The sequence below is a fragment of the Diadema antillarum genome, unplaced genomic scaffold (assembly GCF_040938485.1).
Source record: "Diadema antillarum isolate AM-2024a unplaced genomic scaffold, OU_Dant_1.0 scf00000035, whole genome shotgun sequence".
Taxonomy (NCBI): domain Eukaryota; kingdom Metazoa; phylum Echinodermata; class Echinoidea; order Diadematoida; family Diadematidae; genus Diadema; species Diadema antillarum.
This window is the reverse complement of record NW_027270924.1, coordinates 4,397,526-4,410,642: the sequence shown is the minus strand read 5'-3', so window position 1 is coordinate 4,410,642 and position 13,117 is coordinate 4,397,526. Positions and strand designations below refer to the sequence as shown.

At 40.2% G+C, this 13,117-nt stretch overlaps 1 protein-coding gene across 1 annotated transcript; it reads left to right on the top strand.

Moving 5' to 3' along the window:
* The first annotated feature begins 8,200 nt into the window (after nucleotides 1–8,200).
* On the top strand, nucleotides 8,201–11,847 carry LOC139744805 (polyunsaturated fatty acid 5-lipoxygenase-like). The gene is made up of 3 exons (XM_071655224.1): nucleotides 8,201–8,692; nucleotides 9,114–9,158; nucleotides 11,752–11,847. Exons 1-3 carry the CDS (start codon nucleotides 8,201–8,203, stop codon nucleotides 11,845–11,847), a joined length of 633 nt encoding a protein of 210 aa, XP_071511325.1.
* The last annotated feature ends 1,270 nt before the right edge of the window (nucleotides 11,848–13,117 follow it).

Below are 13,117 nucleotides of genomic sequence, written 5' to 3'. Positions count from 1 at the left end.
CCATAGAGATAACACGTAAACTGGTCAAATTTAACAATGTTACTTTTAATCCCTTTTTACGAGGTGATGCCGTCATCCAATCAAATTGTTGTTATTATATATCTGAAAGACCATTTAATAAGCTACAACATATTGAAATTTGGACGAAAATCAACTAAAGAATAAGTGAGATATGCTTGAATGAACTTGAAATTTGATGACGTCATTTTGAAAATTTACTTTTTTAACTTTATTAAGAAATTTGATATATTTTAATCATTTTTCCAGCATTGCCAACCCATGAAATGACATGTACAACTCATCAGCTTTCAGAATATGTAAAAAAAATGGGGGGTCACCGTCCATCCTGACGAGTAAAATTGGATTTAAAATTGGCAGTTTTTTGGCATTGTTGCACTGTATATCGCCATTGACGCGCGCGCGGAATTTCAACTTTGACGGACCCGTATGACGTCATCTTGAGTCGGATTGACTTGAAACTTGGTAGAAATATTCCTTGACATTTCACACATCCGATCAAAGTGAAAAAACGGGAAATTTTCATTGCATATGAGCTGTGCGTGCGTATATGTGCGCGCGCGTACGCGTCCGTCCGATTTTTTCAATTTTTCAAAAAATGCTCCAAATGGTCTGAAACGTATGCAAAAAAATTTGAGCTTGATTGGAGCATACAAATATTTCAACGCGCGCGTACGCGCACGTCTTTACGATGCGAGGAATTTTGAAAATATGGGTAGAATTCCCTTGAATTGAAATTTATGTGACGTAAATTTCATTGAGAAATTCCACTCCATTAATGAGATATGATTGAAAATGTGTTTTCATATAATGACGTCATAGTGACGTCACGGTCGACTGATCACTACGATTTTACTTGACATGTCGTCTTTGGGACATGATACACATATGGTATAAGTTTGACATTCATAGGCAATGCACTTTCTGAGCTCATCTCTACACAACTTTTGCGGAGAAATAAAGAAGAAGAAGAAGAAGACTAGAACCGGAATTTGTCAACACTGACAAATTAGGTGATCCCATCTCTTCGAAAATCAGTGATTTGAGTCCTGATCCCAATAGGCATGATCATACCGGTTTCATTTGTGTCGAGGAGACATTGGCCGTGTGATGTTTGGATTCTCATTTAGAAAAGGAAGTCAGACTTGCCATCTTTGGTACCGAATTCCGTATTCACTAACGAAGATACAGAATGGAGTATATTTGACCTTTGACCCCACTTTGCACACCCAAGATGGCATCTGAGCAAAAAGTGATTATTTAGTGAAGTGATTATTGTAACATGCCCTTTGCGTGTGCAAAATATGGGAAAGACAGGACATGTATTTACCAAGATACAGGATGAACAATTTGTGACCTTTGACCCTAATTTAACTACCTAAGATGGTGTCCGATCAAGTAGTTGTTATTTTATGAAATAATGTACGTGACATGAACTAAACATGTGCAAAATATTGGGGTGATAAATGCTGTTTTTCTTGAGTTATTGCAAAGAAAGCTTCAGAAAAAAGAAATATCATAAAACATCGAAGATAAGCTTTAAATTCCACCAAGTTTTTTGACATGATGCCGACGTCGTATGAAGAAACGAATTGCACAATCACGATAGCCCAAAGTCTCAGCTACAACATATTAAAATCTGGGAGAAATTCACTGAAGGGTAAGTGAGCTAGTGCTCGATAAAGACAACCATGTCAATTTTCACATCTAGAAAAATTCCCTCCCCTAGAGATAACACGTCATAACGAAGATAGAGAAAAAAAGTACATATGACCTTTGACCCCACTTTGCACAGACAAGATGGCATCTGAGCAAAAAGTGGTTATTTTGTGAAATGATTCTTGTAACATGGTCTTTGCGTGTGCAAAATATGGGAAAGATAGGACATGTATTCACCAAGATACAAGATAAAACATGTATGACCTTTGACCCTAATTTATATACCCAAGATGGCGTCTGATCAAGTAGTTGTCATTTTATGAAATAATGTACGTGACATGAACTAAACATGTGCAAAATATTGGGCTGATAGAGCTTGTTTTTCTTGAGGTATTGCAAAGAAAGTTGCAAAAAGAAAGGAATATCTCAATACATCGAAGATAAGCTTTAATTTCAACCAAGTTTTTGGACGTGATCCCGACATGACATGAAAAAATGGAGGGCACATAACGATAGCCCAAAGTCTCAGCTACAACATATTAAAATCTGGGAGAAATTCACCGAAGCATAAGGGAGCTAGTGTTCGATAAAGATATTCATGTCAATTTTCATTTCCAGAAAAACTGCATTCCCATAGAGATAACACGTAAAATGGTCAAATTTGACAAGATTACTTTTAATCCATTTCTACGAGGTGATGCCGTCATCCAATCAAAATGTTGTTATTACATTAATGTAAGAGTATTTAATAAGCTACATCATACTGAAATCTGGGTGAAAATTGGCAAAGGATTAGTGTGATACGCTCGAGTGAACTTGAAACTTGATGACGTCATTTTGAAAATTTACCTTTTTTATTTCATTAAGAAATTTAATATCTTTTAATCATTTTTTTCGGCATCGCCAACCCATGAAATGACATGTACAACTCATCAGCTTTCATAATATAAAAAGAAAATGGGGGGTCACCGTCCATCCTGACGAGTAATATCGGATTTAAAATTGGTGGTTTTTTGGCATTGTTGCACTGTATATCGCCATTGACGCGCGCGCGGAATTTCAACTTTGACGGGCCCGTATGACGTCATATTGAATTGGATTGACTTGAAACTTGGTAGAAATATTCCTTGACATTTCAGGCATCCGATAAATGTAAAAAAACGGGAAATTTCTATTGCATATGAGCTGTGCGTGCGTATATGTGCGCACGCGTACGCGTCCGTCCAATTTTTTTAATTTTTAAAAAAATGCTCCAAATGGTCTGAAACGTGTGCAAAAAAAATTTGAGCTCGATTTGAGCATACAAATATTTCAACGCGCGCGTACGCGCGCGTTTTAAGAGAAAATATGAATTTTGAGAATATGAGTACAATGCGCATAACTTGAAATATATGTGACGTAAATTTCATTGATAAACTCCATTCCATTGATGAGATATGATTGAGAATGTGTTTTCATATAATGACGTCATAGTGACGTCACGGTCGACTGATCACTATGATTTTATTAGACCCGTCGTCTTTGGGACATGATACATATATGGTATAAGTTTGAAATTGATAGGAAGAATACTTTCTGACCTAATCGATACACAAAATTTGTCCAGAAATAAAGAAAGAAGAAGAAGAAGAAGAAGAACCACCAACAAAGAATCCGTACAGATACAGAAGGTGATCCGAGAGGATACTCGGATCACCTAAAGAACAAAGAATCAGTACAGATACAGAAGGTGATCCGAGAGGATTCTCGGATCACCTAATTAGATACATAAATACATAGATGTGGAGATAAATCAATTGATGACTAACTATTAACGATTAGATGATTAGATGATCGAACAAACCAAAATAGGGACATTGGTCTTGTCATAAGAGACACGGCATACAGTCACATTCATAAAATTCAGACCCGCATTTTGCTGAGAAGGGGAAGTCACATTTTCAACTTGATCGGTCGTGGCATGACAGGATAGGAGGCTCCGCGGGTATCCCTTGATTCTTTGTTGAATCATAGACAACCAACAGACCCCAGCGTAATCCCCAGCCCCCCACCTCCCCCTCCACACACACACACACACACACACACACACACACACACACACACAAGCACACCCCAACTCAGGTGGTTCAAAATTAATTCTGTACCACATAATATGCGTTCTCGATCTTCGGGGAAAGGGATATTTCAAACTTGAGGGTTTCACTTGGGGAGATCCCGGACAATCGTTGGAATAGGGGGTCTTTTCGTGTTTTTCTCTGCAAATTACCAATTCTCGCTATCGCCAATGACGTAAAAAGTACCCGGATGTGGCTTTCTCGTCAAGATTTAGTTCACTTGGTAGCAAGGGCACTTCCGGCGCGGGGCATAATTTGCACAACGCTAGCGTGCGCGTACGTGTACCTTACCTATAGCGCAGCGCCGACCACGGATAGAATTAGTACTAGTACAGTAGGCCGCTGTACTGCCCGAGCCAGCGAGTGGCCAGGCCTGTCATGCATACTCGTACACTGTAGTCCCCGCCGCCGGCGGCCGGCCTTTCTTGCTAGCATGCACCATGCCACTCACTGCACGCGCGCAGCGCATAAGCTAACACATACCGGTACGGCGTACATCACAGATCAGTCATCTCTGCATACGCTGAAAATATGCTGGAAAATATTCACCCACCTGGATATACAGTATATCGTCATGGAATGCCCATCTTTTTTCTTTATTTGTTCTCTGTCGAAATGTCGCGAACACAATCGGAAACGAACAGTGATCTCGAACTTATCCTGTCTCCAAAGCAATTTCTTCCAAGTAAGTACACGTACGTACAATGTACGTAGGCACTGTACTAGGTCTACTACTAGTACCTAGTGCTACTACCACTACTAGTAAGTCGCGCGTGCACGTACTGCGCTGTGGAGTCACCCGCAAACTTCACCCACGCTGCCACGTCACGTCTCACATGCCAGTAAGGGTCCTATTTCTGCAGATTTTTTTCATTTATTGTCGTGCGAACAACACATGGCAGCTTCGCAGCAACAACCAATAGTTGTAGTAACAGCAATTTCTTAAGAATGGAGAAATTTCAAATCATATTAAAGCTGTAATTCAAGTCGAGAAAACCGGAAGTACACGTAGAATACAGTCGGTTGTGTGTGTAAATCGCATTAGTCACGTATCACGCGCGTACGAACGGAAGTGATTTTGCTACCGGACTATCCCATAATGCACCGTAAATGACGCTTAAATCAACATCCGGGTACTTTTTACGTCATTGGCGATAGCGAGAATTAGGAATAGTTTTCAAAATAAATCCATCCATTACAATCCTGAAATAGGGTCCCGAATAGGGTTAGTTTTACCCCCCCCCCCCCCACGAAAAATGCTGGAATACAAGTGCGGCTTTTTAGTGTTTGCCCTGATTTTCCCCGAAAGTGCTTATACTAGTGCAGTGCACTCCCGCTGTAACGATCACGGTTACATCGCAATTCTGGTTACAACGAAATAAAAATCCAAGTCGCAAAATTATCGGCTCTATATTTTTTTTCATTGTTTATTTGTTCGGTATAACGATATGTCGATATTGTAGTAACGGAAGAAAACTGCCAGTCCCGAGGACTTCGTTATAACGAGAGTCCACTTTATGATTATTACTGTACATGATTTGCTGCAAAGCAAGCCGAGCTGGTCTAGAATCTGTAGAACATTTCGCCACATGCACCGCACAATGTACTTCATTCTACCCAGCCTGCCAGCTTCTCTTCCAAAAACCTTTCATAGGGAGGTAATTTTCTTGGCTCCGTCTTCGCATTATAAGCGCCCTTGATGGGGGATAAAAATCTTATCCCATTTCCATCTTTATAACGATTCTCTAAGAATCGGGAACAAGCCTAAAGTGTATGCGTTGACGATCTGAGTGGAGGTAGGGGAAGGGGACCATGTTTTGGGTTTTATTTCTAAAAAATTAGTTACGCAAAACTGCAAAGTGGACCCATTTTGCATGGGTACAATATGACTGTTTCTTTGTAAGTGGGCAAGATCTGATGCACAACTCTCTGCAACTCCCGTTTTAAAAGCAGACATGCAAGGCATTGACAAAATTTGAGGACCTATTCTACGATAACTTTATTACCCATTGTGTGACTGGTATCATTGGTTGAAAAGTGTATCACTCTGATCGAGGAGCTTCAAACTTTTCTCCTTGCTCTGATCATAAGGCATAATACATTGTATTGTATACCACCAGTCCTGAATACCACCTGTATTCAACCAAAGTCATGGTTTGGGTGCAGGGTCGCTCTCCACACACCCCTGGCTGACCCCATTATTCCGGATGAATGCTCGAAGATAACTCGGAGGGGCTCCTGTATTGAAGCTTGCCCACAATCACGCTGCCCTTTAGAAAGAAGATGCCGCAATATTCAGTTCTATAGTAGCGAGATAGAATGAAAGAATATGGCCATACATGGACGTCAACAGCGGCTGAAGTGAAGAATAATGAAGGACTGCATGGTATAGGGCTCACACGAGTAAATAATTCCCCATATAGAGACGTCTGTTAAAATTCAAAAATAAAAAATAAAAATCTGTGAAAAAGCTGGGAGAAATGAGGTGTTTCATTTTCAGACTACGAGTTCTTTTCACTAAAAACAATAACAAAAACAAAACATATTTTTCGTACATGCACCGAATATAGTCCTTTCAAATTCCATGAGAAAAACTTTCATCTTCAAAACAGAATGCAATTTATAGAGGAATTCATGCTCGATATCTGCAGCTATTCAGCTTCATGCCAAAATAATAATGAGATTTAGTTGATTTTTTTCTTCATTTAATTTGGTTTCTTTGGTACGAATTTGTGAAGGGGCCTGGAATATTCCATTCTATTTACAGGTGTGAGCCCTGTACTTCCAGTGGCGGGTCCAGAGGAGGGCGCACGGTCCGCCCCCTATATTTATTATTAAAACAAAAGAAATGAAAAGAAAAAAATGAAAAGAAACCCTGAAGTAGCACCAGAACTATTGTTTGCGCCTTCCCTTTCCGTAATTCCTGGATCAGGCCCTGTATATTTGTACAGTGAATAGATATAATGTTTATAGGTACAATCAACCCATTTTTACCACAACACCTATCAAAATGAATGATGGAAAAATACTTTTGACTCACGAATATGTGTGAAAAAAAGAAAACAGTGCATGTTTTTTTTTTTTTTTTTTTGATAATGGTGTCATCGTCTTCTTTTTTCTCTTTGTTTTTAGTCACTGATCGGGTTTTTCTTCCTTTGTGCTCCATAACTCAGGTGACTTTCAGTTCTAAACCTATCAAAACGTGAAGGCCTTGTTTATCATCCTTTTGTAACACCGTTAGGTGCCGCTCTGTTTTTGTTTATTAATTGAGGCAGTACTGTTTGCAATGTGTCTTTTTATACTTTCTTTGTATGTTTATTGTTTGTTTCTTTCTGTCGTTCCTCGTCAGTGGTCGATGACTTTTCCCGTGTGATACGAATAATGATATATTCATTTGTTAGATATCAATAGTTCACCACCAAAGCTCTAGTAATCGCTTTACCAGAAACGTCACCATGGTTGCAGATAAACGAGATCTTGATACAGTACTCTCCGCATAATCGGGCAGGCTCGGGCAGAGCGTTTCTTACCCGATTAAGCGGATACCTGATTAACAGAAGAACACGTCTCATTCACAGTTGACACGTACAATGTGTGTATGTATATTGCATTGAACACTGCACCAAACATCTACACTGTATGCTTGAACACGCATGCTTGCACGGCACATTATACATACTGTACCTTACACTTGCTGAGTCACGAGCAATAATTTACACTCTTTTTACGGACAAATATGTCTTCAGAAAACTCATGTTTAATCACTCCCCAATTAATGATCGGTCTCCTTTGCAAATTAAGCAGAGAATGCGATTACCTGTTACACGTACATTAATTGTATTTTCATGTTTAATGCGATTAGCCGCGGAAAAATTGGCATTCATGGTTTCTTAAAGTGTTTTATCTGCGATAAAATGTGGGTAGGAATTATATTAGAAGAGCATTATTTACCCATTTATGCGGAGAGGCAACCCGATTATCAGGTAAAGTTAATGTGCATTGGAACTGATTTTGACATAACTACCCAATTAAACGGAGTACCCGTTTAAGCGATACCCGATTACGCGGAGAGTACTGTATTTGTGAACCCTTGCCTGCTACTAACCACAAATGTAGGCTTTTACCTTTGTTCGTGTTTTTTTTTTGCCATATCATAGGCAATATATGCACAAAAAAAAAACAAGAACAGGGGGATGTTGTTGACATTGAACCACGCCACGCACGGCTGAGTGGGTGTCAGCAGTCTGTGAAAAGATTTCACAACTTCCCACACATCCACTTGCATACATATCTCACAGTTACGTACCCGCAACAACATACCATAATCACCGGAGCTCCAAGGCGTTCGGCTGTCCTCATCAGTTGGACCTATTTCTAGACGGAGTACAGACGGTATACCGGGGACGATCATGGGTAATGCGGTACAAGGTCAACGAGGACTTCACTACAAAGTCTTCGTCAAGACTGGTAATCGAGTTGGCATGGGAACGGATGCCGACGTCTATCTCGCCTTCTACAACGCGGATGGTCTTCGAACTCGTGACTTCAAACTCGACAAGGCTTTCCGCAACGACTTTGAGATGGGAAAATTAGACGACTTCGATATCTGTATTGACGACAAAAACTTCGGACCCCTCGCCTTCATCGAGATTTGGCTCGATGAACGGGGATTGTTCGACAAGTGGTACTGTGAGTACATCGAAGTCAAGGCTCTGAGTACCAAGGTGGTCCACAAGTTCCCCGTCCATCGGTGGGTACCAGCGGACACAAAACTGCGACTTTGTGAGTTCGACATGGTCCTACCTCAGGAAGATAAGACCTTCTTCCAGAGACAGAGAGAGTTGCAGAGGAAAGACAAACTCTACAATGTCCTTAAGCACCAACAAACTACCTTGTTAATGGTAAATTTGCATAAGTTTGTTGTTATATTATATAGTAAAAGCAGGAAGAACAAATTGGTGCCATCTATCCTCATAAATTCACTTGCCGAATCTCTCTCAAATGAAACGTATTGTTCAGAAATGAAAATTGACAAAGATTCAGCAAATTACTTTTTGTTATCACCAACTTGTTAGATATCATTCTAATGGTGGACTTGACTACTAATGAACGTTCGTTTATCATGTTTACAACTAGAATTTTATCCAAGCGATACCATGTAGTATGCTGTTTTATATCTAAAATGTTTATTTACTTATTTTTCTTAGGCAAATTAGGTCTAAAGTTTATAAGACAATCTGTGCGTATATGTATTCTTAATTTGCAATGGGAAAACAAACAATGAATAAAACCTGTTTTGGTTGATGTCTTGTTTGATTTCAGTGTAGGAATCTACCATCTGATGAATCCTTCTCCAACGATCACATGGTGAGTATCTTCTCTTTCATCTCATCAAATTTTGTCATTAAATTATCATCGAGATTCGGCTACCCAACTCAGACAGTTTCAAAGGCATGTGTTATACAATTGCCCGACCCACAATCTCTTTTTACCTTTACACGATACAATAAATACAGGACATGTCTATTCAAAATGATTATTCTGAACGCACGATGTCTCACATAAATCACAATAATAATAATGCTTTTCATTTGTCACACTAGCTGTTACAATCCTTCATTTTTTTTTAACTGAAGTGTCTTTAAAAGACAGATGACGTTTCCCCAAATGTTCACAATCAAAACTTTTAACACTTTAGTATTCTCGAATTAATTGATGTGCCATTGAATCATAAACATTATCAACATCACGGTCGAATCGATGACCACGAATGTCTCCTGGACTTTATAGCGACAAGGTAAGTACGACCTGTTGGCGACTCGAGCTTTGCTGGTCGCGTCTCCTCGACGTCTCCTGGAGACTTTGACACGTCTCTGTGACGTCTCAATGACGCCTCCTCTTTAATATTGTTGCTGGAAATCTTCGAGACGTCTCCGCAACCTTATGGGGACACTTGGCAGCCTACCGGTGACGATGTGGAGACATCGCAGAGACATTTCCGCGACAGAGAAGACGTTTCGGAGACGTCCCCGCTACGTCCCAAGGACTTACAGGCGAATAAGTTGTCACCTTGTTTTGAGACGTCTCGGACGTCTTCTTGGATTCACCTTCGTTGTGAGAACACAAGCTAAATTTGGCGTTTAAGTCGGAGTCGTATGAGTCAAAGCGACTGTCTTTGGTAGCGGCTGCGGAGACAAAATCTCCCCCACTGAGATGTTACCGAAGCACATTGTAACCCTGTTATGCAGAATGGGCCGTCAGCTGCTTTTACACAGCATTGATGTTTAATACAGAGTTAACCACTTATAAGAAAAAATAAGATGCATAATCTTAATGATAAACTCAACAAATTGATATATTACATTATCACAATTTCTTTCGATCAGACCAATTTTGACGTATTTAAAGAATGCAAGCTTTGATAATCTGTGTGGTTTTCTATCCAGTCCAAACTTCTTCATTAATGATTCATTTTGATCTCCTGTCAGAGACATGTCCTCCACTTCAAGGTAATAATAGAAACCGTAAGATTTTCGCGACGTTTAGAGGAAAAGAAATGTGCGTGTGCACATTTGGTTATAAAAATCGACCTCACGTCGTTTGAGTTGGCGCGGTCGTGTCTGGCTATTAATTTGCGTCCGCTCAAGTCACGACGCAGAGAGCTACTTGAGGCAATGATCATATTATGGGGCGTCATTTCATTTTGTATAGGCAGCGTCCTTGCGTAATCTAAAAACCAATAGCAACACGACGCAGGGAGAGAAGACAACGGCCAACGCAGTTGTCGTCTTAAACGTCAGCGTCGCAAATCTAAAGCTACCTAATTTCACTTCATTTCGAAATTGACTTCCTCACTGATCTATTGTTTGCAGCATGTTATGCATTTGTTTTATACCTCCAGTAAAAGAACCACCACTAAATGAACTATTCAATAGTGCGCGTTGCAGTGAGTGATTTTATTCAAACTCACAAACGTCCGGAATAGTACAAATGGCGGTGGTATGCCATGGTTGGCTTATAAGGTTACGTGTCGTCGATTCATCTTATCGCACAACACGTCATATGCCTACTACATAAGACTGCCACATGCACTAACTAGTGACTGTCAATGCAGTTCCACCTCCCTAGTCCCTGTCATGACTGTCAGGAGACACTACAGTACAGGGCCTATGGGACAGTGTAGTCTTAGCACAGACTCCTGAACAACAAACAAGGTTTTGTGCTTGCAAACAAGAGGTCTGGCAACCCCTTTCCCAACCACATATTTTGTCAGTTTTGTAATATCTTTTAATATGTACACCCATAGGACTTTCTTTAACAGGTTTTAGGCCATGGGCTCCATAGGATAAATTACACCCGCCGAAGGGCCTTTGAATTCATATAAAGTGTATGATGCCATCATTTTACATGCCTTACCTAATTGTTATATATCCGTCCGTGGCTGAATGAACCATACTAGCCACAATGTGTTCGCCTTCGTGCGTCACTGTGTATATAAAGGAGAACACAAAAAGCTATTTTTACCAGCGTCTCGAACATGACAACGAGGCGAACGAGAATTAGATTACGAACTGTCAACCTCTCAGCTATGTGAATTCGAACCAAAGATAAAAATCAAGAACAAGTGGAAATTAGGAAGTCAAATAGAAATGGATGGGAACCCAAGATGAAGAAAACCAAATCCGTAATTACTCCTATATCAGAAATGTTCTATATCTCTGCTTAACTGCTACTATATTTTTGCTATTATTATTTTCTATTTCTCATTGTATAATAATTTCATAGTTTTTCATTATCCCCATTTCTTCTCATTCATTACTTTCTCATTCAAGAGGCCTATATAAATGGAAATTTAACAAAACATACATTACTATGTCTGCATAACGACCCCGCCCTTTCGCGTTTATCTCTTTCTCCCCAAAGTGGTTGTCCCTGTCTTCCATGTCCCCCATGTTGCTAGCCGAGTCCTCTTCTGAGTGGGCAGACAGAAGCTGCTGAGAAGTTGGTGGGTTTCCTTGCCTCCTTCCCTCCCTCTGCCTCTTCCATAGAGCTCTGACTCCTCTTTCCTATCTAGTCCCTTGGTTCTCTTCTGCGCTTTTGTCATATTTTAATTTTCATTATTTTGTTTCCCAAAATCGCTTGACGGCGACCGCTTGATAGGTCGGTGCCTGGGCGGTTGCCGTTCGGACACCGAGCGTATTTACGGACGGAGTGAAAACTGGGCGGTCGCCTTCGAAATTTTAATTCTGCGTTAAAACTTCAGCAATCGACACAGCGATGCCCCAGAAATCAGTGGTGTCCTTTCGGTTCCTGACAAAAATAATTGGTTAACAACTCTCCGACCGGTCATCTCGCGAGCAGGCTGATTTTAGCATTGTGGCCCTATAGCCGTATTGTCGTATAGACCTATTCAGTTTTAAAACACTATGAACTATATCGGACATATACAATATGAAGAGCTTCCAAAATAAGACTCACGAGGTGAAGCAGTGGGTAAGGTGCATTTTTACATGTCAGTGCAAAAATTAACTATTGTTCGGATACTGAAGCCCGCTCCCTCCTCCCCCCCCCCCCCTCCACGCCCCATGTCCCGCCTGAACCGAATATTATGTCTATGATATAGTTATGGTATAGGATTAAATTTGACAGTCGTGTATCAGTGCCGATTCTACATCTTATTTCAGAGTAGAACTGTGACATGACATTCCCTCGAAGTGGTCGAATTGTCGATCCGTCAGAAAGATAATTGACTGTATAACAATACTATTTTTTCATTGCGTCCGTTGTCCTACAATTTACCAGCTGAAAACTAATTGCATTCGAATCTACAAATAATGAAACATCATTCTCTACAATATCGTAATTTTCTTTTCTCTTACATACTGGTGTGAGGACTACAATAACATAATTATACATCATGTTACATACAATCATCTGCACAAAAATTGTCCCCCGTGTCTGAATTTCTGTCTGTCTTGATATCATGATAGATAGTATTACATGAGGCTGCGTTGGCACATAGAAGTATACTATTCGGGTATTCGGGCTCGTTTTTCGAGGGCACGCGAATAGCTTGAATCGAACGATAGGATTTCCTCACACCGGTTCACATAGGACTTAAGGAGGGCACTATTCAAAAGTACCGAATAGCTGCGAAAAGTATAGCAAAGTGGGAATCGAACTTGTTCGATTTTCTTGCAGCGTATACCGTCTCTCGTTTATGAAATAATGACAATTTTGGTCTGGATTTGCCCTTTAGCAGAAATAAGCATGTAGACTGACATTCTGATGCAGTTTAGAAATTGTTAATAAGATTTGCTAGGATG

Bases quoted from the DNA above. Each gene is read 5' to 3' on its own strand.
- LOC139744805 (XM_071655224.1), top strand. From the start codon at position 8,201: ATGGGTAATGCGGTACAAGGTCAACGAGGACTTCACTACAAAGTCTTC. The intron at 8,693-9,113 runs GTAAATTTGCAT...GTTTGATTTCAG, and splicing joins AACAAACTACCTTGTTAATG to TGTAGGAATCTACCATCTGA. The intron at 9,159-11,751 runs GTGAGTATCTTC...CCATGTTGCTAG, and splicing joins CCTTCTCCAACGATCACATG to CCGAGTCCTCTTCTGAGTGG.